This window comes from Carettochelys insculpta, chromosome 30, assembly GCF_033958435.1.
Source record: "Carettochelys insculpta isolate YL-2023 chromosome 30, ASM3395843v1, whole genome shotgun sequence".
NCBI classification, from domain to species: domain Eukaryota; kingdom Metazoa; phylum Chordata; order Testudines; family Carettochelyidae; genus Carettochelys; species Carettochelys insculpta.
This window is the reverse complement of record NC_134166.1, coordinates 5,529,322-5,555,167: the sequence shown is the minus strand read 5'-3', so window position 1 is coordinate 5,555,167 and position 25,846 is coordinate 5,529,322. Positions and strand designations below refer to the sequence as shown.

The 25,846-nt window shown below is 53.4% G+C and overlaps 2 protein-coding genes and 1 long non-coding RNA gene across 9 annotated transcripts; 2 read left to right on the top strand and 1 right to left on the bottom strand.

Annotated features, from left to right (window-relative positions):
• Positions 1–59: 59 nt before the first annotated feature.
• POLR3C (RNA polymerase III subunit C) lies at positions 60–15,799 on the top strand. Of its 3 annotated transcripts, none has more exons than XM_074980518.1 (15): positions 60–185; positions 1,472–1,637; positions 2,850–3,105; positions 4,814–4,999; positions 5,193–5,281; positions 5,729–5,833; positions 6,398–6,490; positions 8,116–8,196; positions 9,448–9,499; positions 10,471–10,531; positions 11,630–11,780; positions 12,624–12,725; positions 14,114–14,163; positions 14,910–15,059; positions 15,543–15,799. In XM_074980518.1, the coding sequence occupies exons 2-15, from the start codon at positions 1,491–1,493 to the stop codon at positions 15,622–15,624; spliced, it is 1,605 nt and encodes a 534-aa protein (XP_074836619.1). In that variant the 5' UTR covers positions 60–185; positions 1,472–1,490; the 3' UTR covers positions 15,625–15,799. The 3 variants fall into 3 exon arrangements, with proteins under 3 accessions (XP_074836619.1, XP_074836620.1, XP_074836618.1); XM_074980519.1 differs by lacking the exon at positions 60–185 and adding an exon at positions 236–330; XM_074980517.1 differs by lacking the exon at positions 60–185 and adding an exon at positions 274–416.
• LOC142003514 (uncharacterized) lies at positions 2,331–9,133 on the bottom strand. Its single transcript, XR_012642848.1, has 3 exons — positions 9,114–9,133; positions 3,997–4,161; positions 2,331–2,514 (listed from the first exon to the last, which is right to left on the bottom strand). It is a non-coding gene; the product is annotated as an uncharacterized LOC142003514 (long non-coding RNA).
• A 1,083-nt stretch (positions 15,800–16,882) lies between the features above and the next one.
• On the top strand, positions 16,883–25,838 carry NUDT17 (nudix hydrolase 17). 5 transcript variants are annotated; one of them, XM_074980473.1, is made up of 9 exons: positions 16,883–17,014; positions 18,121–18,243; positions 18,905–19,088; positions 19,797–19,822; positions 20,268–20,360; positions 21,507–21,605; positions 22,678–22,814; positions 23,890–24,044; positions 25,701–25,838. In XM_074980473.1, exons 1-9 carry the CDS (start codon positions 16,940–16,942, stop codon positions 25,736–25,738), a joined length of 930 nt encoding a protein of 309 aa, XP_074836574.1. In that variant the 5' UTR covers positions 16,883–16,939; the 3' UTR covers positions 25,739–25,838. The 5 variants fall into 5 exon arrangements, with proteins under 5 accessions (XP_074836574.1, XP_074836573.1, XP_074836575.1 ...); XM_074980472.1 differs by having other exon boundaries at positions 24,706–25,838; XM_074980474.1 differs by having other exon boundaries at positions 23,890–24,048; positions 25,701–25,734.
• The last annotated feature ends 8 nt before the right edge of the window (positions 25,839–25,846 follow it).

Below are 25,846 nucleotides of genomic sequence, written 5' to 3'. Positions count from 1 at the left end.
CCACTTCCGCCTACTCTCTGGTACTCCGTCGCTGGCGGGAGACTCAGTCCTCCGCCGGGCCAGAGAAGAGCGAACTGCAGGGCAGAGCGGCCTCAGTGTTGCTCCCCTGTCGCGAATCCTCCGCCTGGCCAGCGAGTCCAGGCGAGGAGGAGCACAGAGCGTCGCCCCGTAAATTCCGCCGATGCGTACGTGCTACCAAAGAGACTAGCGGGGTGCGGGGATAGAGCGGCCACTTAGCGGCCCTGCTAGAGGAACGCGGCTCTGTAGCCCGGACGGCCGGGCCTCCGGGGGTGGCTGGCCTCCCTTGGTAGTGACGGGAAGTGATTAGCGGTGAGCCGGAAGGGGAAGGGGTTGCTATGGTTGCCGCATGGGCCTAGGACATCCTGTCTGCTGAATGGTTCAGCTGGGGGCTCTAGGTGAGTGGGGAGCACCGGGGCAACCAGCTGTGTGGGGGGGGGGGCGTCTCCTTGGCCTGGGGCAGCGAAAGCAGCTGACCTGGAACAGACCCCAGGAGTCCTGGCCCCAGTCCCGTGCTGGGATCCCGCCCCTGCTCCCCCTCCCCTCAGCAGGGAACAGACCCCACCGTCCTGGCCTGTCCCACACTGGGATGTCATCTATGCCACCATCCAAGAGCTAGAAGTTGAACTCAGGCATCCTGACTCTGAGTGGGCCCCTGTCGTAACCCTTTGGTCACACAACCCTCCCTCAGGTAGATCGTTGCCGTCCAGCACAGACCCTCTCACGCTGTGCTTTCCTTTGGCTGATCCTGCACCTTGATGTCAGCTATGCGCCGCTGCTGCCCTTGGCTGTCCCTCCAGTCACAGTCAGTTAGATGGTGGAGCCCCGGCACGTACGTGAAAGGCAGGAGCCCTCCTGTGAGCTACAAAAGACTGTTTACTGAGCGATCTCCTCCTGCCTTTCAGTCCTTTGTTTCCATAGGAAATCCCTTATCAACATTTCATTCCATTCATTCCCCCATTACACGTCTCCCCTGAAGCATCTCCTAAGGATTCTTTGGTTCCTGTAGCACTGCCCATGTGAGAGGGCTCTCAGTTTTAAAATTGACATATTGGCTGACTCAGCCTCCTTACAAGCTGATTATTTGCAGAACTGGTACAACCATAAGAAAGGACAGACAAGCTTCCTCCACTGCCTACCCTGCCCTGGAGGGCTCACCTCAGGCAGATACTCTGTGTTTAGTCTCCATGACTCATTCAGTCCTTGGTGGGAGTGCCTGCCTTCCCAGATTACCAGCAAGGGGGTACTGTCCGTGAAGGTAGTTTTGATTTAGGCTTAGCCTCAAACTCACTGCGTTCCTTTCAAGCATGAATTGATCACAGCTCTTGGTTTGCACTGATAGACCAATTCAAACAAGTAACTGGAGGTGAAAAATCTTTGCATCCAATCAGCATATCTCCTGTTCTCTCCTGATAAGAACATTAATAACATGTTTTTTCCCATATCCTTCTAGTATTTTATTTGCTGGCAAGATGACTCAGGCAGAAATTAAACTCTGTTCCCTCCTGCTGCAAGAACATTTTGGTGAGATCGTGGAAAAGATAGGGACTCACCTTATCAAAACAGGCAACCAGCCGCTGAGAATGATTGCGAAGGACACAGAGATGTCATTAGATCAGGTACGTGAATGCAGATGTTTAAGAGCAGGTTAGACAGATATCTGTTCAATCAAAACAAAAAAGCAGTCATGTACCAGTCTAAAGACTAACAAAATAATTTATTAGGTGATGAGCTTTCGTGGGACAGACCCACTTCTTCAGGTCTGTAGCCTTAGCAGAACAGACTCTATATATAAAGCACAGAGGTCAAAAATTGTTACCAAGGTTGACAATTCAGAAGAATTGTTATCAAGGTTGGCAGATCAGGTTTTTTTCTGATTTTTGGATCTTTGTGGTTTATATATAGAGTCTGTTCTGCTAAGGCTGTAGATCTCAAAAAGAGGGTCTGTCCCACGAAAGCTCATCACCTAATAAATTATTTTGTTAGTCTTCAAAGTGCTACATGGCTGCTTTTTTATTTAGCTAGAATACAGACTAACAGGGCTATCTCTTTGATACTGTCTGTTAGATCAGTGCTACATAGCAAAGCTGACTGAACTATTGTTCACTCATTAAAACTTACCTGGTGCTATATCTGGTGCTCTTGAAGAATGATGTTATTCCAAATGTATTTGCAAAAGGCAAATCAGAATTTGAACACACTCTTTAAAAACAAATCAGTTTCTTTAATAGTACAGATAGCAAGCCATTGGCTTTAACAGAACAAAGTTCTCAGCTCTTTCCCCTCCACAGAAGGAAAGGCTGGTAGTCTAATTTAGTTTTATAGAGTGTGAAGGAGACAAGAGATGAAGTTAGTGCAACATCTGGAGAATAAGACTTACTTGCCCAAAGTCACACAGTGAGTAAGTACTATGCTCAACGTTCCCAGGCCCTGTCTCAGGTAGGAGGAGGTTTCACAGGTTTCTCCATCTCTTAGTTCTGGGTTAGCCTGAAGCCCCTGGGAAAATTCAAACATCATCCTTTCCCAAAATAAAGAGGATCTGGTGAATGCTCAGTAGTTTTATCTTAGTCTCAGAGAGATCACCATGTTATTCTGTATAGTTTTATCTTAAGTTGTTAATGATCAGTGCTGATTGGGGACTGTATGACCATTCCTGAGACTATGGATAGAGATTAAGCACTTTAACACCAGAGGGGAGGGGAGGGGCAGGGCAGGGCATGCCCTTCCAGATCCCTGAGGTGATCAGCCTTGATGCATGAGGGTTGATTCACCCATATAAACTGTGATAACCTTCCAAGCACATGGCTCATTCCTTCCTCTGGCATGTGCAGGTTAAGAAAGCTCTCTGTGTCCTCATTCAACACAACCTGGTGACTTACCAGTTGCAGAAGCGAGGTATAGTGGAGTACGAGGCTCTGTGCTGTCGGGTGCTGAGGATCCTCCGGTACCCACGTTACATTTACACTGCCAAGACTCTCTACAGTGACGTGGGCGAACTAATCGTGGAGGAACTACTGCTGAATGGCAAAATGACCATGAGTGCTGTGGTGCAGAAGGTGGCAGACAGGCTGACAGAAACTATGGAGGGTGAGCCAGAGGAATGTGGAGACCACTAAGAAATGGGGCACAAACCTTTTGCTGTGGTGCCTTACCTGTCTGGCCAGGTTTGGGGGCTGTGGGCTGATACTTCACACTACCATTGGGTTCTGTATGCAATGAAAGGGGATTGGAAAGCACCCAGGGATCTGTACAGAGAGAGCTGGATGTCGTGCCCAATCTGAAGTCCATTGAAATAAATGGCAGTCTTTTCACTGACTTCAGTGGGCGTTAGGTCAGGTCTGTATGGAGCATCCTCAAGAGGCTGGACACAACACTGATGCTCCCAAGCCCAGGAGAGAGGTCAGTAGCATGATCCATAGTGTATAGATGGGGAAACTGAGGCACAAGGAGACAAAGGGACTTCCCAACATCAAACGGTGAATCACTGTCAGAGCTGGCAAGTGGTCAGACTAATGGTTTCCAACCTGGGTCCCATGGTATTGCAGAGCATCCATGGGAAAAATATAAATAAAAATGATCATAGAAAATAGAATTGTCTTTGATGGTGGTCTGTACTAGTGAAAAGGTTTGGGAACCACTGGATTAGACCATTTGACACTGATTTATTTTGGTGTTTGTTTTACCGTGTCTTTCTATCAGTAGACAAGTGTAGAAACAGCCTGGTAAGGAGATCTAGGAATCCATTCTCTGCTCTGCCACTAGCTCACTTTGACCTGGAGGGAGTCGCTTCTTCTCCTTGTGCCTCATCTTCCCCATCTCTACAATGGTTGTAATAACATTTAATCAAAGGCCAAGAACTTTATAGGTTCCAAAGAGTGTAAGCACTAGTTACCTGTATATTTCTCATTGCAAGGCTCAGTTTTACAGACGTGATTAATACATGTGTATTTTAGTCAGTTAAATCTGTTTTTCCCTTACCTGTGTGTCTGTCCCTCCAACAGACCTAAGTTTGCTCTGCTTATTTAGCTATTCCTATTGAGAGTGGTCCCTGCTGGATGTGGGGAGTGGAGCAGAAATACTCAGAAAACATTTAAGCTGTAGAAGCAGCATAGGAGAAGGTTCTTGCACCAGCAGTTCTGAGATCTGCAAAGGGATAGAGAGAAGGCGACAGAATAGGTAGGAAAGAAAGACAGGTTAAGATTTTTCAAGGCTACAGGTTGAACCTCTCTAGTCTGGCACCCTCAGGACCTGACCGGTGCCAAATGAGAGAATTTGCCAGACCACATGAGATCAATATTGTCTAACAGAATTACCAACATTTCCGCTGCTTAGTAGGCTCTTAGAAGACATTTAAGGGTAAATTACAGCTAAATAGCAGCACAAAGCACTGAGAGCCAGGACTAGTGGCTGGAAACAAACTTTATGGGACCCCGGGAAACTTGGTCACACCCATGATCAGTGGTCGTCCGGCTAACTAAAATCATGCTGAATTATGGATGTTGCCAGACAAGAAGGGTTCAATCTGTATTAGCGATTTTGGATGCCCAAGTTGTGACACATTAAAAAGACCGGCTTGGCCCATCTCGGTTACCACCTAGAAACTGAGTCTGCCGAAATCACTGGTCAGCTCTATAGATCTGGCCCAAGGTATGAAGTTGGCTGGAGGGTAATAAATGCAGATCAGATCCAAGCCCTTTCTTGCAAAGCCCTGGTTATAGGTATCTTGAAGACAGCAACAACTGGTGTGTGGGCTCATGATGACCCATTACGTTCTCCTTGGGATCCTTTCTCCCAGATGGGAAAACCATGGACTATGCTGAAGTCTCCAACATGTTTGTGCGCCTAGCGGACACACACTTCATTCAGAGATGCCCACTGGCCCCGGAAACTCCTGAGACTTCAGATGCTCCACCCCCTCCAGCGCCCACTTTGACAGTAAATGAGAAGGACATGTACCTGGTCCCTAACCTGAATCTCATAGGTGAGGAGCTGTCAGAATCTCCTTCATCATTTGGGTAGGTTGAACTGAGAATGTGTGTGTGGTGGGAGACGGCGGGTGGTCACCAGATGCTTGGGGAGGAGTGATCTCTGTGTAAGGACTTTGGAAGCTTTCTGACCTGAAAACAAGCCTGCAGAGCTGGTGTTCAGAGGAAAACCCTGTCTTTGGCCCACAGGGAAAGGGAAAAGGAGAAGATCATTTGATGATGAAGATAACGGTGAGCACAAGGCAAAAAGGCAGAAACAAGATACAGACAGCAAAGAGGTACCACTGACAAGATGCTGCTCCTTGGCTTGCATTCAGGCCAGCAATGGTTGTGGCAGTACTGGAGGACTTAGTGGTCCTTCATTAGAGCATCTGACTTTTGGGTCCTTATACTGCTTAGCCACTGAAGGCCAGCAGGGACCATTGGGTCCGCTGTGCACAGTGCCTACTCTAGAGGTAGTGCTGCTGCACAGCCTTCATTCGAGAGGCTGTCGGGCACAGTCTGCCTGTCAGCAGGTATCCAACCTCCCCTTTTCAGTTGAACTGCACCTTGATTGAACTTTTCTAGACACCTGCAGCTCCTAGCAAGCTTCAGAGTACACAGCCGGTGCTCAGCATCCTTCAGAATGTGCCCTGCTCATGGTGCCAATCACTCAGATGAGTATCTGACTCTGCAGCCAGTAAACCAGCATCAATGATTCTTTCTCTCTCTCAATTTCTCCTCAGCCCCCGCCCGACGATGGCATTTATTGGCAAGCCAACATTGATCGGTTCCACCAGCATTTCCGAGACCAAGCCATCGTCAGCGCAGTGGCCAACAGGATGGACCAGGTACCCAGAAGCAAGCGGGAACTTCCTCAGCAGGGTTACTCCAGGTAGCAGGAGTGGGGAATTTGACGATCGCAGCCTTGGCAGTCGCATGGTAAAAGCTTCAAATCTCATGCTTCAAGGTACTAGCTAATGGCTGCAAGGGGCAAGAAGGCTGCAAGTTTCACCTTCTGAAATATGAAGCATCAGTTGCTGCTGCATGCAGGAATTGGACTGAAGGCTTCTTCCTGTTTAAATCAGTTGGAATTTTGCCCTAAATAACCACCTGTCTGCTCCAGTGTATTAAACCTACATGCCTGTTATCCATGTTGCTAAGCCATATGTTGCTCTCCCAGACTGTCTTTCACTTCTGCAGTGGGGTGGTCTTGCTGGTAGTGCGTTGGGGCACATAGCCACACTACAGCTGAGGATAAGGAGGCTGATACAGCCTACCTCTTACTGGAGCCTGATTTCTGAATTTGGAGCACCCTGGTACTAGAGCAGGGAAAGGAATTAGTAGTATTCCTCCATTGTATGAACAGAGGCTCTGTCAAGGGCTAAAGGCCATTTCCTTCCTTTTTCAAATAGACCAGCAGTGAAATAGTGCGGACCATGCTGAGAATGAGTGAAATTACCACATCCTCCAATGCACCTTATACGCAGCCACTGTCTTCCAACGAGGTGGGTTTCGGCAGCATTTGGGACACTCCATAGAACTTGAACAAGACTCACTCTACTGTTACGTGTCCGTATTGTGACCGCGGTCAGCAGCCTTGTTTTGCACCAGGACCCCTCGACACTGGGTGCTGTCCAGAAACGGAATAAGTTGTAGGCCATCCTATCGTTGAACGACACAGGAACCCAGCTGAATGTTCATTTTAGACTTCAAGGTTCAGTCATGAGTGTTAGAGGAGAGAGGAGGCAATACCCTTGTTTGCAGACAGTCTCAAGTCCATGCTCTAGACAGGTTGTCTAGTGCAGGGGTCAGCAACCCCTGGCATGGGTGCCCAGAGTGGCACACAAGCTGATTTTTCATCAGCATGTGAGGCAAGAGCTCAGTCCCACCCCTCCTCCCCCATGCAGGTGGGAGCTTGCTCAAAGCCAGGCTGCCTGTGGATTAACAAAGGAGCAGCTAATGCTGCCAACCACCACCTAAGCGGTAAAGCTCTGTATCTTTCTTTATTAACAAAGCTGTTGTAAATAGGATTATTAATGACTTTAAAAAGTATCGTTGGCACTCGGACCATACATACACGTCAAATTTCAGCATGCCACCTTGGAAAGGTTGCTGACCCTGGTCTAGTGGCTAGAGGAGGATTCCTGGGTTCTAGCTGTAAAGGTATACATTTAGGAACAAGGAAGTAGGCCATGCTTACGTGGGGAGGGTGCTCTCCTGGGAAGCAGAGACTCTGAAAAAGATTTGGAGTCTTCGGTGGCTAAATGAACATGAACTTCCATTGCAATGCTATGGACAAAAGGTCTCATGTGAGCGTTGGCTGTATACACAGGGAAACTTCAGGGAGGAGTAGAAAGGTTGTTCTCCCTGTATTGGGGCTTGTCTCCAGTACAGGGTGGATCAATGCTGCAGTGACTGACCCACTGACAGTCTATTTAGCAAGTCTAGGAAAGATCCACTGAATCGACCGCTAATCCCTTGCCTGTCTCCCCAAAGAACAAAATGAATAAGGGGAGTTGACAAGAGAGGGAGTCTTCTGTTGCCCCCAACCACGTGCACCCTGCAGTGAGTAGATCTAAACTATGTTCATTTGAGTTCTGCTACTCATGCAATTCAAATTGCATAGCTCAGCTCAACCTGTGTCTATAGCTGAGAGCCGCCCTTATGCGCTAATGAGCTCATGATTGGAATACTGCGGCCAGTTCTGCTGTTCCTCATTCAAGAAGGGTGTTTCTAAATCCGGTGAGTATTCAGAGGAGAGTCACGAGAATGTCATGGGTGGGAAAGATACTTCATAGTGATAAACTAAACAGAGACCTGCTGCCCCTCTCCCCTCAAGGGATATAGGGGCCCCAGCAGTTCCCCTTGGCTGGTCTAAGCAGCGTGTGGTGCTGCAGTAGCCAAGGAGCCTGCCCAAGGGTCCCGTTGCAGGGTAGGGAGAGCACCTCTCTGTGCTGCAGCCTCTCCATTAGTAAAGCAGAGATAAAACTACTTACCTTGCAGCAGGGTGCTGAGGATTCGTAAGCACGCTTGTAAAGCGCTCTGCGATCCCAATGAATAAAGTACTGTGTATTCCTATCATCTTAAATGCTAACAGCGCGTATGTTCTGGGTGTTCTTCTATTCTGCAGATTTTCAGATCTCTTCCAGCAGGATACAACATTGTGAAACAGATTCTGGATCAGTATCTCACTCTGCTCGCCGATGACCCAGTAAGAAATGCCTTAGGTGTGATCTGGTTAAATTGGTTTTTGGGCAGGATTTTCACCTTTGACCCAGTTCTGAGTTAGGGCCCCAGTCTTGCTGTCCTCTCCATCAGGGCTGGATTAAGAAAGGAGCTTTAGGGGCTGCAGTCCAGGGCCACAGGCAAAGGGGGTATGTTTGCAAAAAGATCGCCAGGCCGCCAAAAGTGCAGCTCTCTTTACAAGACACCCTCATTCCTGGGCCCTGTGTTGCAGCTGCTAAAGCTTCTGTGTTCTGGCCCTGCCTGGGGCAGGCAGAATGTGGCTCCCTACACACCCATTCCTCCCCGCCACACCTCTGCTGGTCTGGAGTTGCAAGCACCAGAAGCTCCACCCATGTGTTTCCCTCATCTGCAGCTTCTGCTCCTGCAACTCCCATGGGCCAAGAATCACTGCTAATGTGAGCTGTGGGGGTAGTACACCGCTTACAGGCAAGCGCAGGCCAGCATGCAGCGCCACCTGCCTCCTTCACTCCCCAGAGCCTGTGCTGCCAACGGGGAACCTTTCACTCCAGTCCTCTATCCCAGCCCTGAGTCCTATCCCCCTCCCCAGCTCTCACCCAGACCCCACAGTCCACTGCCTGCCCCAGCCCTAACTCCCACCCCGACCCTGGACCCCACCCCAACTTCCTGCACCTAACTCCCTCCCAGGCCCTACATTCATACCCTGCTTCCTGCCCTGAGTCCCCTCATGGACCCAACCCCCTGTCTCAACCTACAGACCTCTCCCACACCAATACACTCATTTGTGGTCTCAACATAGACTTAGGAGGCCCTACAAAACTTAACTGCCCCAGGCCCTGGGAGGAGTTAATCTGGCCCTGCTCTCCATGGGAGTGCACCCCATTAGAGTGAGAGGCATTTTCAGCCTAATCAGGGCTACTCAACTGCAGTGTTTGTAGAATCAGAGCTTTGGTTTCTTCACCTCACTCGGGAGAGTGAAACAGGCCCTTGTCAGTTCCACCTTCTCTTTGTAGTCAGTTTCATCTTGTAGTTCTCCTGCCCTAGGTCATGATGCCTGCCTCTGGGTGGAGGAACCTTTACATTCAGAAGAAAAACAGTTTCCCGTTAACACTAAAATAGCACATTACTATTAACAAGACCATCCTCTAACCGTTAAGGTTGGGGTTGGTTTTTCTTACATTCTGCCCCAAATTGTATTCAATTTTTAGCATAATTGTAATAGTCCTTGTGTACATTTAACCCTTTTATTTCCTTGTAGCTGGAGTTTGTTGGTAAATCTGGAGACAGTGGCGGGGGCATGTATGTCATCAGTATCCTTTACAGAGAAATCTACTCCCGGGGGTGCTTGTTAGAAGTCCAGGTTCCATTCCAACTTACAGTGAAACAATTCAGAGGGGAAATAATATCCATAAAGAATAATGTAATTAACTTGAGATACGGTCCCAACACCTAGAGTTCACAAATGTGTGGTACCTATAATGTACGAGGAACCCACAAAACACAATATATAGAAGTAGATTATACAAACACAGTACTGTCCAGTATAGAGTATACAAAGTACGTGCGTTCGCAGTGCGTTCCCTTCAACACTTAGCCAGGGAGCATGGCGAAAAGGACTGTGGTGTGATGTCATGGCACACTACAGGTGGGATGTGCAAAGTGGGGGTATGGCCCCTTTGGGGTGTGTGAAAAATGTCTGAGGGGCACAGCAAAGTCCTGCTCCCAGTAGCTGCAGTATCTCTAAGGGGGGGTGGGAAGCTGGCTCTGCAGGAGGGAGTGCAGGCGAGACACATGCCCCAGACATTCTCCCTTGCAATGAGCCACTTCCTCTGTTGGCCGGGAGCGCACGTACACACTGCTGCCTCCCTTCGACCCAGTACGCAGCCTGGCCCCCTGCCTCCAGCTGCCTTTGCTGGGCAATGGAGCTGCCTCTTCCTCCCCCTCCGCTACCTGCCCACACTCCGGTACAGTACTCCTGCCCTAATCTTTTCCATACCCCCTGCCCTCCACTGTGGCCTCTGCTGGTTTCCCCCTCTTCATTTCAGGGCTCACTTCCAGGGCCTCTGCACTACAGCGCCTGCCACCCATTCCTGGCTTTTGGTCCCTTGGCCCCCAAACATTATAAGTGCAGATCAGTTCAACGTACAATGAATCTGGCTTCATTAATTAATGAAGGACATATCTGTGAAACGACTTATAGCGAGGACCCCCTGTATGGGCAGTTTATGGCTTACCTGGCGTTGTGTCTTTCACATGTGGTACCTTGACACACACTACTCAGATCTCCATAAGGCCCTGGCCTCTTTGGCAACAGCTACACTGGAATCCATTGTCCAGGAGAGGTAAGGAAACTGCATTCACAGCTTGTTAGCAGCTGAGCGCCGGGGCAGCTGCCCAGGAGAAATTCAGATGCTGTCCAGCAGATCAGCAGAGCGCCCACTGCTAGGTTTTGTTTCTACTGGTGGTGCACATTTGCACATGCTTTGATATACACAAAAATTATTCTGCATGGGCACGGAAAAGATCAGAGGGAATGTTATTTGTTAGTTTGCCCGCGGCATTGATACGAGAGAGACGAGGGTGATATAAAAACAGTATTTTCAGGTCCAATAAAAGTGATTAACTCACCCAGCAGGCCTGGCCATATCCCATACAGCTACAGGTTGAATATCTCTCATCCAACACTCTCCAGACCTGACTGGTGCCATACAAGAGAATTCCCCGGACCATGGAAGTTCAATAGTATCTAGCACATTGCCAACACTCCCACTGCTTACTGGGCTCTTAGAAGACATTGAGGGGTAAATTACAGCTAAATGACAGCACAAACACTGAGAGCCAGGACTGGTGGCTGGAAACAAACTTTATGGGACCACGGGAAATTTGGCTACACCCGTGATAAGTGGTTATCCAGCTAACTAAAATCATGCTGGATTATGGCATTTGCTGGACAAGAGAGTTCCAGATTAGAGAGGTTCAACCTGTACAGCATCTCACCGATAGCAGCTTTGTCACCCATAACTTCTATCCTTTCATCGAAGGGGAAGGTTCCGATCCTCAGAGGTGCTGAGCCCCATTCCAACTCCCAGCACTTTTGGTGACTGATTATGGCAGGATCAAGTGTCATGCTGCTGATTGAAGATTCAGTGACCGGGACATTTACCTTCAGACACTTTTCATGTCCCCGCAAACATTTCTAAAGCATCCGTTACTGGTCCAGAGACGGGTACTGGACACCAGGGACCAGTGGTCTGATCTGGTCTGGGCCTGTGGCTCCAAAGTCAGGATTTCCTTCCATCTCCAACACACACAAGACGTTTGGTTTTTTTTCTCCTTGGAAGCGTCCATGTAAGAACCTTAATTCTCTGATGCCCCCAGGTTTCAGTGTGGCAACTCCTCCCCCAGCTGTGTGCTAATTGTTTGGTCCCTGCCCCATCTAGATTTGGTTCCCGCTGTGCCAGGATATTCCGACTGCTTCTGCAGAAGAAACATTTGGAACAGAAACAAGTGGAAGATTTTGCCATGATTCCTGCCAAGGAGGCTAAGGACATGCTGTACAAAATGCTGTCAGAGAACTTTGTGTCCCTACAGGTGAGAACTCCTGTCATTCAGAGGTGAGCAAAGCGTGTCACAAACAGGACATAGAGGTGAATGCAGATGAAGAAAGGTAGCTTTGTGGTTATCACAGAGGACTGGGAATTTGGGGTTCCAGCCCCTTCAGAGCAGAGGGCAAGGAAACAGAAATCTTGCCCTCCATTCTGATCCCTAGGATGGTGGGATCATGGTCTAGAGGTTAGAACAATGAGGTGGGTTCTTAGTTTCCATTAGAACAAAGAAATATGAACTGGGTCATTCCTCTTTCTCTGTCTGCCTCAGTTTTCATCGACTTGCACAATGGATGCAGAGTTACCTTGTCTCCCAGGGGAGCAGGAAGCTGATTTCATTAATATCTAAAGTGTTTTAGGATCTCGGGTGCCCTCCCATAACCACTGAATCTCCCAGCCAGGCTCAGGTTTACTGACAGTAATAGTAATATGCAGTGCCTTTAAAAAAAATAAAGAGGAGCCAATACTTAGCCAGTCCCCCAGCTAATCCCATGGCTGGGACACTGCCAAGGTGGTGGTACTTGGTACCGGCACAAAAAAACACACTGATAATATGCAGTATGAGTCACTGGATGACTTCCAAGCACAAGTCTTCAATGCTACCACCAGCAATCTGGGCAAGTGCCCTTCCCTGCATTTTGCAGCAAGGGCAGTCGTGGCCTGCAAAGGTGCAGTGACTTTCCCAGAATCACGCAGCGCGTTAATGATTGTCAGAGCCGCGCTGGAAGCTGGAAGGGAGCAGGTGGAGAGGACAGACAGACACCTTCTCCCCAGCCGGTTGTAACACACACCTCGTGCTGCTTCTCTCTTCCTTCCTGCACCCAACCAGGAAATTCCGAAGACTCCAGACCACGCCCCATCCAGGACGTTCTATCTGTACACAGTGAACACTCTGTCCTCTGCACGGATGCTGCTGCACAAGTGTTACAAGGTACCCCAGGGTTTCCTGCCAGCCAACTGACACTGGTGCTATCCCAGCGTCCTTCACACCCTTGTACTCCTGCAATTTATTCCAACTCCCTTCCTGTACACTGATTCCACGTCGCCACAACAGCAGCTGGACACAGTGAGGCTAAGCTGGGCTGTTGGAGATCCAGCAGAGAAATACTCCCAGGTTCAGAGAATCACTGGGACAACCATCCCAGCACCACTTTTGCCCCATAGTGATTTACCAACCTGGGAAAAGTGAGGAGGGAGGATCACTCAGCCCCTGAAATGCAGCCCGGTTAACTGTGTACAGCCAACCACTGAGGCAAGGAAATTATGAAGTCCAGCATTTCAGTGAACCCTGCTGAGAGACCTGTAGGGGGAGACAATCTCATTTCACTTGTTCACATCTGGCCAGGAAGCTGGTGATGAGGCCCGAGTGACAGGAAAAAGCATCTGGCACTGGATCACAGAGGTGAATGCTCACAGCACAGTAACCCCTGCTGCTGTTCTGGGGTGTGGCACTCCTGGACAGGTCAGAGGGAGATGTACTGTCACTGCTCCCTGCTCTGTCTCTGGCCAGGTCTACGCTAGACCTTAAAGTCGATTATAGATACGCAATTCCAGCTACAGTAGTTACCTAGCTGGAATCAACTTATCTGCAACGGACTTAACTGGCCAATCTTGTGAGGGGGATCAACAGGAGAAATTCTCCCATCAACCTCCCTTACTCCTCATGAGATTGAGGAGTACGGGGTTAACTGCCAACCCCAGATAGTTTGATTTCACGCATCCCCACTAGGCACACAAAATTGAACCCTGGAAGATCGACCCCAATCTGGTCGATCTTCTGGATAGTGCAGATATACCCTCTGTTTGCCTTGAAAGGACTGTTATACGAGCACAGACCTCACCTGGCTCTGCTTCACTTGCGAGGGGGCTCAGAGCATAAGGCTGCATTTCTGCCACCCTCTGACCACAATGGTCAAGGCTCCTGCTTGGGGTGGGTGATAAACCCTCTCAAAGCATCTGTTGACTACAATGAGCATGAATTAAAGTTCCATCCCCAGCAACAGCGTGTGAAAGTAGCAAGGAGTGAGGGAGGGTTCCACACAATTGCTGCACCACTGGCAGTGCCTGATCTGCAGAGACCAGTGCTGGAGCAGGGAGCTTATGCATCAAATTCATCCCACCTGCACTCTGATTCAGCCCATCTTTGCAGCTCCAGGGGTGGAGGCCGCGCCTGCTGGCTTTGGGGGAGGCAGTTTTGGGGCCCAGTATTCTCAGCCAGGCTCCCCCTTTTGGGTGAGATAAAAGCACATGTGCAGACAATGCCATTTCCTTGTACCCATCCCTGAAACCCCACTTCTTGTTTCTCTCTCCTTTCCCCAGAGCGTCGCCAACCTGATAGAAAGGCGACAGTACGAAACGAAGGAGAACAAGTGAGTCTTACTAATCAGGCTGAAAGCTCCTGGACCGAGACATTCTGCAGGGGTCCATTAGCTTAGCCCTCCAGCATGAACTTCGTAACTGGAGGGTTTACCAATGGGAGATCTGCATGGGCTGGGGCATAGCTGGTACCCAGGTACTAGGGCAGTTGGCCCAGATCTTCAAAGGGAGTTAGGTGCCTAGCTCCCATTGGGAGTTAGGAACATAAATAACTTGGAGCAGCTGTACCTCGGTGCCCCAGAATCGTTGCAGATAGCAATGAGGAGTGGGATGGTTAAGGAGAACTAGCCATGCTGAGATGTCCCTGCTGATACAGACTGACACGCATGCTGTGCTAACCCAGTGCAGCCAGGGAGTCTGTCACTCCGCTTTCGTAACAAGAGTAAGTGCCCTTGGGGAAAGGCTCTGCAGTGGGAGCCCCCTATGGGGAGCTGCAGCAGTACAAACAGCCCCCAGGGAGACAGACACCCATGCACCTGGCACAGCCATGAGCATTGCTGTGATGCTTTGCAAACACAAGAGAGGGGAAGAGGTAAGGGGCAAAGGGAGGGTTAAGGAAGAGACATTATACATGAGGACTTGCGGGAGGTGGGTGGTTGGGAGGCGGGGGGAGCCTGCCTGCGTCTGGGCGTTGGATCTGATCCCTGGTGAGTGGCACAGTCAACCCAAACCTGAGTGATGGGAACAGGCTTCAGCTTCTCCCCAGCCACTCAGTGCACTCCGTCTGCCTCGTCCCCAGGCGCTTGCTGGAGAAGTCGCAGCGGGTGGAGGCCATCCTCGCATCCATGCAGGCCACTGGGGCTGAGGAGGTGCAGCTGCAAGAGATCGAGGAGATGATCACAGCCCCGGAGCGCCAGCAGCTGGAGACCCTGAAACGCAATGTCAACAAGTGAGCAGAACTGGCTGGAGCAGGGATTGGGGAGGGGGAGGAGCTGGGACTAAGGACCCTCCAATTCTCTTTCTGGGCAAGGCACATTCTCTCACTGCACCAGATTCCCCAAATTAACAAGTGGGACCCTGCGACTTCCCCACCTCCTGGGGTGGGAGTTAAAACGTGGTGGTTAGTAAGTAACGCAGAGGTGGGAAAAATACCCAGAAAGTTACTTAGGTAAAAGTACGGGGCAGGAGGGGGATGTGCTTAAGTACAAGTCACCGGTGTCCTGCTGGAAAGCTACTTGAGTAAACGTGTGCGTGGGTGCACGTCACATCTAGATCGTACTCAAGTATCCAGCACTGCAAGCAGCCTCGCTTTTACTCAGGTAACTTTTTGGGTACTTTTCCCACCCCCAGTAAATAGTTCTGCACCGCTCCCCTGGGAGCCTGCTCTGCTCAGCCTCTGACGCTCTGCCTCCCCTCGCCCTTAAACGCACAGGATCGACGCCAGCGAGAACCAAGTCGACGAAACCATCTTCGTGTTGGAGTCGTACATCGAAAGCACAATGAAGAAGCTCTGAAGGCGCCCCCTGCTGGCAGACTGTGACCCTCTCCCCCACAGTGGCCCTGGAGGTGCAGGGTGGAACCATCCGCTTCTTGGGTGGGGGGTGTTTTCAGACAGCTGGTCTGATTTTTTATTTATTTTTACTGTATGTTTAACTTTGACTGGAGGGAAATAAAATGCGGGCCTCGCTCGTTAGCCTCGCAGGGGCTGTTGGAGGTGGGGCTGGTACAAAGGCCCTGGTGGCTCAGTCTTGAATGCTCAGCCAGCAATCAGTGCGGGTGGGACAAGACCAGCTGGACACCTTAGAAGGCGACAGTTCCCTCGCTCTGCCATACAGCCCAGGCAGGGTCAGCTCCCCAAACACACCTACCTGGGAGGGAACCTGCCTGCATCTGGGAGATGGAGTTGGTCCCTCATGAGTGACAGAGTCCACACTGGCCCCTCTGCCACTATGTGGTCTCCTAGCCCGTTGAGTCCATGACCACTCTGCCCAGAATGCCACCCCATTGCTGCTCGCTGAGTCTGAATGGCCGGGCTCTTTGCGAAACCTCTCTGCTGAGCCTCCCAGCAAGGAGGCCTTATTGTGACAGGAGTACTGGGCCTGAGATGGCCCGCCCAGCACTTCTGCTAATGGCTTCTCCATTCAGAGTGCTGGCTGCAGTTGGAATCTCCACTCCAGGCAGCTGATGAAGCAGGTCTCTGCCCACGAAAGCTCCAGCTTCCAAAATCTGTTAGTCTGCAGGGTGCCACAGGACTTCTCGTTGTAGCTTCAATTCTCTGTCCGGGATCCTGGTGAAGGCTTTAGTGGCACTGCATGAGCCCAACCTGGGGCCTATAACCCAGGCTTTGGCTGCACCAGTTTCCCTGCAAAGCTCACTGTCTCCATTCCAGGGAACGCACAGACAAACCCCTCGCAGACAGACCTGAGCCACTGGTGGAACAGTTCAGGAGGCTGAGCACTTGGCTGGCTGAACACGTTAGCAGGCCCCCCCACTGGGGCAGCTGTTTCACTGGCTGAGGTTGTGGCCTCGCGACCTTTTTTCATTTGTGGAAGAACTTAGAGGGAAGGTTGGGCTTGAGCACCTCCAGCGGCCACCTTCCGCCAGCTCCCGGGGGTCTGCGCCCCACCTCCTGGATTGGGGCGCAAATTGTGGGGGGGGAAATCACTTGCCTTCCTTCCGAGCCATCTGTACGGCGGTTCGCCAGCAGGGGCGCCCCTCGCCGGTCCCAGCCCGCTGGCTCCGCCCTGCGGCTGCCTCCTGGGGCGGGTTTCCTGCGCTCGCGGCGGCTGGGTTTCTCTCCCGCCGCCCGGGCGCCCCGCTGCGGGGCCCATGGAGAGCCTGGCGCGGCGGCTGGTGCGGCTGGCCAAGGGCGGAGCACGGTCCGAGCGCGCCGGCTTCCTGCAGGTGGGGAGCGGGGCCCGCAAAGCTGAGCGGGGGGAGGGACATAGGGCTGGGTGCGCAGGCAGAGGGGTGCGGGGCGGGCAACGACCCGCGCGCGGGAGGCGGGGTAGAGGGTTGGGGTACAGTGGAGTTGGGCTGGGGTGCAGGGGGGGAGAGGGGCTGGGGGTAGCATGCAGGTTTGGGATGTAAGGGGAGCAGGCTGGGGTGCATGGGAGACGGGTGGGGAAGGGGCTGGGGGGTGCAGGGGCGACGGGTGGGGGTCACAGTTTGCAAGGGGACGGTGTTGGGGTGAGGACTAGGTATGGAAGAGTGGGACGTGGGCAAAGTGTGCGAGGGGGGCTGGGTGTGCAAGAGCCCAGGTGGAGTTTGGGGGAAAGGGCTGGGGCTGGGGGGGAGGTGTGTGGGGTGCAGGGGAGGTGTGGGGGTCATAGTTTGCAAGGGGTCGGGGTGAGGGCTAGATACACAAGGAGCGGGACATGGAGTGGGTGTGCAGGGGGTGGAGAAGATTTGGGTCCATGACAGAGCTAGAAAAGGAACCCAGGAGTCCTGGCTTCCAGTCTCCAGCTCTAACCACCAACCCCATCCCAGTGACCCCTTTGCACTCTCTCCTCCAGGAGGTACTGCAGCCTGTGGCCTTCTCCAGCAGCTGCTTTGTGCACCCAAGCCCCATTCTTGTCCCTGCAGAGGCCATGGGCACTGAGGCTCTGACCAGACAGGCCCAACCTATGGCTGGGGTGCCTGCTGCTGCCAGGTCTCCTGGCCTTTGGGTCTCCACCCTGCTCCTGGAGTTGCCTGAGTCCCATCTCCTCTCCCAGCATCAAAGTTCCTGCTAATTTTTTTCCACCTATGAGCAGAATACATTTTGTTCTGGGCACTGAGGCATGTGCCAATGTGCACCACCACTAGAAACACATGTTGCTGGCTGTGAGCACTGTGCTAATCAGCTGGGCAGCACCGGAACTTCTCCTACGTGAGCGCACGAGCGTTCAGCTTTTAGGGAGCACTGCCCGGAGCTGCGTCACCCGCAGATGCTGAGTATAAAGGGCCGAGAGCCCCAGCTGGAGTGCGACAAGCTGATGCCTGTGATCTCACCGCGTTCTCTCTCTCAGAGTGTCACTGGGCACTTCTGTGCGGCCCACGAGGACGAGGCGACAGTCAACTGCGGCTTGGCCCAAAGCCAGTTTGTCATTTCCGACAGTGCGTTCCCTGGCTCCACCCGGCTCGTGCTAAAGGTCAGGACTTGGGGGCATCTGCAGCAGTGCAGGGCCCATCCCCTGTTCCCAAACGGATACACTAGAGTGGAGCAAACTCACAGGGCTGGAGCAGGGGATTGGGAGGCTGGACACTGGGTTCTCTGCTCCTCCTTGGGAGTAGTCAGAGCTGAACGTGGGCTGGCAGGATTCCTGGGTTCTCTTTCTGGCTCTGTTACTGACATGCTCCATGGGCCCAGTTGTGCCTCAGCTTCTCCACCTGTAGGCTTGGAACAGTCTGTTAATAGCTGTGAAGTCCTCCATGCTCCTCGGCCGGTCAGTGCTGGGTAACTTACATCCAAGAGCCTGTGGCATTTTTGGGGTGGGGGAGAGGGCTGAGCCCAGGTCCTCATTCAGTTCTGAGCTCCAAGGCATCACTGGGTATGTGATATTGGCTCGTGAGATCCTCCTTTGGCCATGGATCCTTGACATGGCAGGATGGGTAGACCTAAAATGACCTCTCCATTAGGTTGGTTGGCTGCTGTGCTGCACCCCAGAGGCGGTTGCATTTCACAGCTGCTGTCCCAAGGAACTTGGTGAAGCTCTTTGGGATGAAAGGTCTGACAGGCCTGATCCTGGAAGATGTGGTCTCTGGTCAAGGCCTGATGTGACTATAACCAAATTCTCTCCCTTTCCTTTCCAGAGACCCTCCTTTTGTCCCATCAAGCACCTGGAGGAGAGGCAGGCTGCTGCGCTGCCGGAGGCATTGCGAGGCCGCGGGGTGGATGTGGGGGTGGCGGTCATCCTCCAGGCCATTGATGGGAGAGTCTTACTGACACGAAGGGCCAAGAATCTCAGCATCTTCCCCAACATCTGGGTGCCGCCAGGTGAGAGGATGCAGACAAGGAGGTTCCTGGCAGTGGCCAGCCTGGCCCAGGGGAGGGGTTCCATGGTCAGTAGAAGGGGGAGCGGATGTTTAGAGGGACGAGCCCGAGACTGGGAGCTGGGCCTCTTCAGTTGTATTGCCAGCTCTGGGAAAGCAGTGTGGGTTAGTGAGTAAAGACAGCAATTCCCAGCTCTGCCACTGACTTTGTCATGTGACCTTTGCCACATCAGTTTCCTTCCCTTGGGCTCAGTCCTCTCCACACCCCCGTCCCATGATGACCTTACCCAGTTTTCAGGAATGTAACTCGCTTGCCGCGTTGAGATGGGAGCTGGAGGGAAATGAAACTGCAAAGCCCTGTGTTAAACCAGCCTGGGCAGGGCAGATGCTTGATTCCTTGGCCACCACTGCTGCCAGGAGATCAGTGCTGCTGGGGACCTGGCCATAGCTGGAGCATTTCGCCAGCGAGGATATTACCTGTGCCGACCAGGAGGCCTGGTCATGGGCCAGGTTCCCATGGTGCTAGGTGCTGTACAGACCTGCAACGAGTCTCTGCCTTGCTCCTTCCAACCTACCATGGGCCATTTCTCTGCTGTGCAGCCACCATGGTCCAGCAGCATTTGCCACTGTCAGCATCTCTTGCCTCCAGGGGACACTGGGCCCATCTGCTCCAAGAGAGCCACTCACCTCTCCCACCTCTTTCCCTTTGCAGGTGGGCACCTGGAGCCGGAGGAAGAGGTATGGCCTCGACCCACCCTGTGGATCCCATCACAGTCAGTTTGGATGGGCGAGTGCTGCTGGGCGAGAGGGGAGATAAATAAGGAGCCAGGGGAGGTCTCAGTGCCTATTTGGGGAAGGCAGGGGTGGGGGGATATATCTGAGCTCAGTGTAATTTTCCCTGGGATTTTCAGATGGGGGTGGGCGCCATTTAGTGACAGCCCTGGGATTTCTGGGTTCTCAGTCCGATTCAGCCACATAGCTGCTTAGATGAGTGACTGTCTCGCTCTGTGCCTCAGTTACTCTATCTGTAAAGTGGGGTGATGCCAGTTTCCCCTGAGGTTTGAGTTGCATGGCTAGGGAGCGCTGTTGCAACACAGTGTGGTCCCAGGCTGGACGCCAGCACTGCAGAGCATGGGACTCCAGCTGTGCCGGGCCTGCTCTGACCATGCTGTCCCTCTACTAGTTGCTGGAGGCGGGCCTGCGGGAGCTGCAGGAGGAGACGGGGCTGCAGCTGGTGCCGGGCGAGTTCTCCTGGAGGATGCTGGGCCTGTGGGAGGTAACTTCCTGCTTTCCTGGCCTGAGCCAATACACACCCGGTTCAGTCTTTGGAACCGGCTACCAAAGAGGCACAGCCCTGAGTTTGTCCCAGCCTGAAGCATGGCCCTCCAGTAGGAGAGCTAAGGGACTGTGTCCGATAACCAGCACCAGCAGCTCACCCAGCCTCTTCTGCAGACTAGCCACTAGGGGACGCTGGGTTCCCACCCTCTCTGAGTGCCGGTGTGGTGGGCAGCCATAACGAAAGGGAAGAGCACCCCTGCAGATTCCCCAGTATTCCCAGCAGCAGTGTCTGCTGACCCTCCCGCACCCCAGGATTGCCGGGTTCAGAAGAGCGAGAGAAGTCCCCCAGCGATGGCTGGGCAGAGGCACAGCCCCATGCTGTAGTTGCCCCTAAATCTCAGCTGGCCGGAAGCTGGGGAGAGGGTCATCCCAGGTGGGGGCGGGGGCAGGACCAGGACCAGGCAATCCCCTCGCCAAAGCAAAATGAGCCAGGTGATTCCCGGGGCAGCAGCTGTCAGCCCCTCCTCCTGCCCTCACCACTGCAGTGGGAGCCGGAGCGCCCTGGCAGCTCTTCCAGCAGGAAGCAGAGCGCTGGGTGAGTGTGGGAGGGAAGCGACCCCTCCTGCAGCAGGCCCCCTGGAGTTCCCCATCCATAGGACAGTTGAGGCAGCCCTCCTGAACCATCCTATGGATGTGCCAGCTCTGGCTGGGTCAGAGGAGGGTCACGCCCTGTTTGCCCTGTTCTGTGCCTTCCCTCCAAGGCCTCTGACCCCCTCAGTCAGGTCCCTGGGTGAGACAGACCTTTGGTCTGACCTTGCGTGGCCACTGTGTGGCTCGTGCTGGAGAGGGGAGCTGAGCGCACACGTCTTCTTGGCCAGTACAAACCCTTATTCTCTCCTCCCTCCTGCCAGAAGTCGGGGCGGCAGATGTGCTGTCCATACCCGATTGCTGCAGTGGCACTGCTGTTTAACCCGCTGCTGCGCCCTACCCCAGAGGCAGCTGCATTTCACCAATAGAGTGAGCAGCGGTTTCCATTGCTTTGCACAGTGCACTAGAGCTCACCTTTCTAACCTTCGTTTTCTGCCTGGGGGTGGGCTGGGCCTGTGGCAGCATCTGTCCCTAGCTCCGTTCTCCATTCCCACAGTCCGTTTACCCTCCAATGCTGAGCCGAGGGCTGCCGTGGCGTCACCACATCGTTATGTACCTACTGCTGCTTTCCACCGAGAACCACCAGCAGCTGCAGGTGAGCATCTCCGAGAGCTAGCGGGGATCCCTAGGGGGGTTTTGCAGACTAGCCTGGATGGGAAAATCGAAGACGGCTGCCAGGGAGGATTGCTGGGGGGCAATTAGTGAGTGTCCCTGGAGTGAGGGGACTGCTTGGCCCTGCAGGAGGTGGCCAGGAGAGATGATCTGTAGCGGCAGCTCTCAGAGTTTACCAACCCACAGATCCCCTTTAATTTACATTTTTTTCAGGAACCCAAAGATCTGCCCCTTCATCAAGGCCCCACCCCTTTCCCAAAGCTCCACCCCCACTCCATCCCCCCAACCCTCTTGCCCTTCCTCACTCAGTTTCCCCAGAGTGGAGCAGAGATGCAGGAGAGGGTTTGGGGGCCCAGTGGCACTTACTGTGGGTCCCAGGAAGCGGTTGGCAGGTCCTTGCAGCCCCTTGTTGCACAGGTAGCCAGGGAGGCCCCACGTGCTGCTCTCTCTCCCACTACTCCCATTGGTCAGAGTTCCCAGCCAATGGGGGCTGCAGAGGTGGTGCTTACGCAGGGGCTGCACATGGAGACCCTGCCTCTGGGTCACAGCGACTTGGGCGCTGCGCGGAACTAGGGCAGGTAAAGAGCTTTCCTTAGGCCCAGGAGGAAGAGAAGTGGGCTGGGGGCTCCACAGACCCCCTGGAGTTCCCTCAGCCACAGACCCCAGTTTGAGAAAGAACAAGCTATAAAATTGCTCTTTTGTGCTTTGATTTATGCCCATTGCCTGGGCTTGATGGCCCCGGACTGCAGCATCTTGGGGGCAGCTGATAGTACGTTTCCTACACCCAGACCCAAAAGTGCTGCTCAGCCCTGGGGGGGGTGGGCAGGACCCTTTGAGAAATTCAGCCTCCAGCACCTGGGTAGATCTTGGCTTCTCTGCCGAGCTGGGCAGGCACCAGCCTGAGATGACCAGTGCCAGTCCTGTAGGACTGAGATGGATTCCCAGCCCCATGCCCAGTCCTGCCGTAGCCGGTACAGCCATCAGCTGCAGTGATTCGACCGCGGCGAGCTCAGGGCCCCTGCTCCCGGCGCTCAGGGCCATGTGTTCGATTTCAGACGAGGATCAAGGCGGACGAGTGTGAGGTGAGCGCCTACGCGTGGCTGGAACCCCATGTGCTGGAGGCCATTGCGGCTGTGGAGGATGGCGCTGAGAACACGAGGCCCATACCCAGCAACCTCCCCGCAACTGTCAAGTAAGGGTGTGACCTGCCAACCCAGCCGGGCCTGCTTTCCTCTAATAAGGAGCTGGGGGAGGCAGGGAAATGATGGCCTTCCCTGGCAGACATGGGCCGCGTGGCCATAGGCAGGGCTCAGGAAGTGGCTGGGTTGGGGTTCATCCACCTGGGCCCAAATGTTCTTTAAGAGCCCTGGAAGCTCTTCTGCCCTAAGCTGGTGCCAGGACTGGGGGTGGGGGGAGAGTGTCCCACACCCCCAAACTACCCACAGCTGCTCAGGTCTGTTCACCCAGTGCTAGATGATTCCACAGGTCAGGGAGCCACAGGTCCTCCTGCTGGCACTACCTGCCCCCTGTCGCCCTGTCTCTTCTCCCCCAAGTTTTGGGGCAAGGAAAGTGTGGGCTCTGCCCATCCCCAGCACCCCCTACCCTGCCAAGTGGCTCCCGTGCAGTCGTGGATGGGAGTTGCCCTGCAGGACACACACCAGAGCTTGGCCTTCTGTTAAAAGCCAAGGGAGCAGAGGCCCCATGGAGCAGCTTCAGGGAGGATTCAGCCTCAGCGCCCATTTCGCCCAGCAGCGGTCATGGGCCAAGGACAAAAGCCGGGTTGTGCTTCGTTCCAGGCTGGGGCCCTGCCAGCCCCTCAGCTGCCCGTCCCACTCAGAGCAAGACGGGGCTGGAGCCAGGGGCTTGTTTGCTGTCTCCTCTCCTGCCGGCTGTTGCTAGGGCAGAGAAAGGAGCACCTAGTGCGAGCGCAGCCTTTCCCTGTGCTGCGCCAACTCCCCCTCCACCACCTCTGCTCCCAGCCGAGACCTCTCTGGGGAGGGGGAGGAGAGCTACGCAGCAGGAGCATGCGGCTGAGCCCCAGTGTGACCCTGGGGTGCCTGGACGCTCCTCCTGCCCCCAGGGGACGCACAGGGCTGGTGAATTTGGGGTGAAACTCGAGGCTTTCCAAAAGCAGAGGGAGTCGAGCTGCTGCAGCTGGGCTGCCGCCATCTCTCTTCCCTGCTCCCCGTGGGGGAGTGGTGCTCGGTGCCTGGGCCTCACAGCCCCGCACCACAGCATTGCTGAGCTTCCCATTGTGATCAACCCAGAGCCATGGAGCTGAGGGGGCACTCGGCCCACCCTGTGGAGCTCCCGATCGCCACGTTCCTGAACACGGCGCCTGCAGCCGGGGAAGATGTGGAACGGGTCAGCACCGGGACTCGGTTTGCCCTCTGCCTCTGGCTCAACACCTTCGCCCAGCCAGGCAAGTGAGCAGCCAAAGCCCTGGCCCCAAATCCCTACAGAGCAGACAGCTGGCGCAGCGTCAGCTCCGCTTGCACCAAGCAGGGCGCAGACCCTTTGCCAAGCTGCTTGGGCCTGCCCAGAAGGAAGTTCCACCGTCCAAGTGTGGTGGGGACCAGGGTCACTCCGGGCCTGCTGCCCTGTGAAGGACGTGCTGGACAGGGGTTACACCCTTGCAAAGGGGAGGCAAGTCCTGAGTCCAAACCACAGCTGCCTCGGACAGATGGGCCAGGAGGGGGAGGGACGGCCCTGGCCTCTGTTTGTCAAAAGCTGGGAATAGACCACAGCAGACAGGTCATGATGGTTCCCTGTCCTGTCCGTTCCCACTGGGGTATTAGCCATGGTCAGAAGCCAGGACCCTGGGCTAGATGGCCCTTTGGTGTGACCCAGCCTGGCTACTGTCATGTTCCTAGGACAGGGAGGAAACGTTCACTGTCATGTTAACCAGAGAAGCCTACGTGTGGTGAAACACACCAGCAACGTCAATATAACTCCCCCTCCCCTCGCTGTCCACATGCCATGCGTAGCCAAGGGGTGCGTGGAAGAGACAGCGTGAACCAGCGGTCTGAGTTCAGGACTGCAAGCTCAGAACTCCCAATTCCCTCTTTTACTTACTCCATCAGGGCTCTACCTCAGTTTCCCCAGGTGTAAAATGGGGCAAACTCGCCCTTCTCCCCCAGCCCCAAGTGCTGAAATCCAGCTGGAACAGCGGGTTCTGCTCCACCAGTAACCAACACTGGCGCAGCGGGGGATGTTTTGAGCTTTATTGTCTAAAAGGTAGTTTGCATATACAGAAGTGTTTCAAATAAAATAAATTGCTGGATATCAAACAGACAGAATAAATAAACCAGAGGAAGTGACTAGCTGCTTTTTAAAAGGCGTCTAGATACCGCATGTGAGAGTACAAAAACACTAAGGGACTTCAAACAGCACCAATACCCTACCCATTCCCTTACCTGCCCCCACACCCCACCCACTACGCAAACAACGTATATGTACAAAACTCAGAAACAAGGGGTGCTCCCTCCAGGACTTAATACCTTAACGTCTGTCTCCACATCATCCGCCACCTGTACGTAACACTGAAAGTACCTGCCTCTCTCAAAGGGTACAGTGCAGCCATGTGAGCGGATCAGCCCTGTGACTGGCACTGGGGGGTCCTGGCAGGAGACAGCACAAAGGGCAGATGGGTAGGGTTACACTTTTGTGTAGACATCTCTCTTTACAGGGAGCTGGTCTGTCTGACTTCCCTCCCTCCCATGATGAGCACTTTAAAAGCCCACAAGTAATTATATTCCAACTGAAATGTACACAGTACATCTGTTCTGCTCCTAAGTCCCTTTTCAGCCTGGTGCTGGGAAGATGAACAGAAAGAAAGAGGTTTGCAGAGAGCCCAGTTGTCTCTCAAAGCACCTTTTCCAAAGAGCAAACACTCTCCCTAGCACCCTTCCACCAAGAGGTTCAAAGCTGGTCACACAAGCAGGAGAGGATTAGTCTCTTGTTCTACAGAGAACAAAGCCTCTCGTGAAGATCTTTGGGGGCGCTAGCTCTGAGGGCTGACATTTTGTAGTAGCTGAGCCAGCATCTTCCACACCTGCCTATCTTGCTCTTTGAACAGCTGGAGTTGTCCCTCTCCAAAATGGGGAAACTGATTAGCACAACTAAGCCTGCCTGCAGGATGCAAGGGAAAGCTGCACTTCAACTGTTTCTCACCAGGATACACTTGTATTGCATTCAGATGCTCACTACAACTAGGATACAAGA

What these genes read in the sequence shown, in the direction of transcription:
- POLR3C (XM_074980518.1), top strand. Translation starts at nt 1,491, where the DNA reads ATGACTCAGGCAGAAATTAAACTCTGTTCCCTCCTGCTGCAAGAACAT. An exon ending in AGAACTTTGTGTCCCTACAG is followed by an intron (nt 11,781 to 12,623) that starts GTGAGAACTCCT and finishes GCACCCAACCAG; the next exon opens with GAAATTCCGAAGACTCCAGA. An exon ending in TACGAAACGAAGGAGAACAA is followed by an intron (nt 14,164 to 14,909) that starts GTGAGTCTTACT and finishes CCTCGTCCCCAG; the next exon opens with GCGCTTGCTGGAGAAGTCGC.
- NUDT17 (XM_074980471.1), top strand. Translation starts at nt 16,940, where the DNA reads ATGGAGAGCCTGGCGCGGCGGCTGGTGCGGCTGGCCAAGGGCGGAGCA. An exon ending in CCACCCGGCTCGTGCTAAAG is followed by an intron (nt 18,244 to 18,904) that starts GTCAGGACTTGG and finishes TTTCCTTTCCAG; the next exon opens with AGACCCTCCTTTTGTCCCAT. An exon ending in AGAACCACCAGCAGCTGCAG is followed by an intron (nt 21,606 to 22,677) that starts GTGAGCATCTCC and finishes GTTCGATTTCAG; the next exon opens with ACGAGGATCAAGGCGGACGA.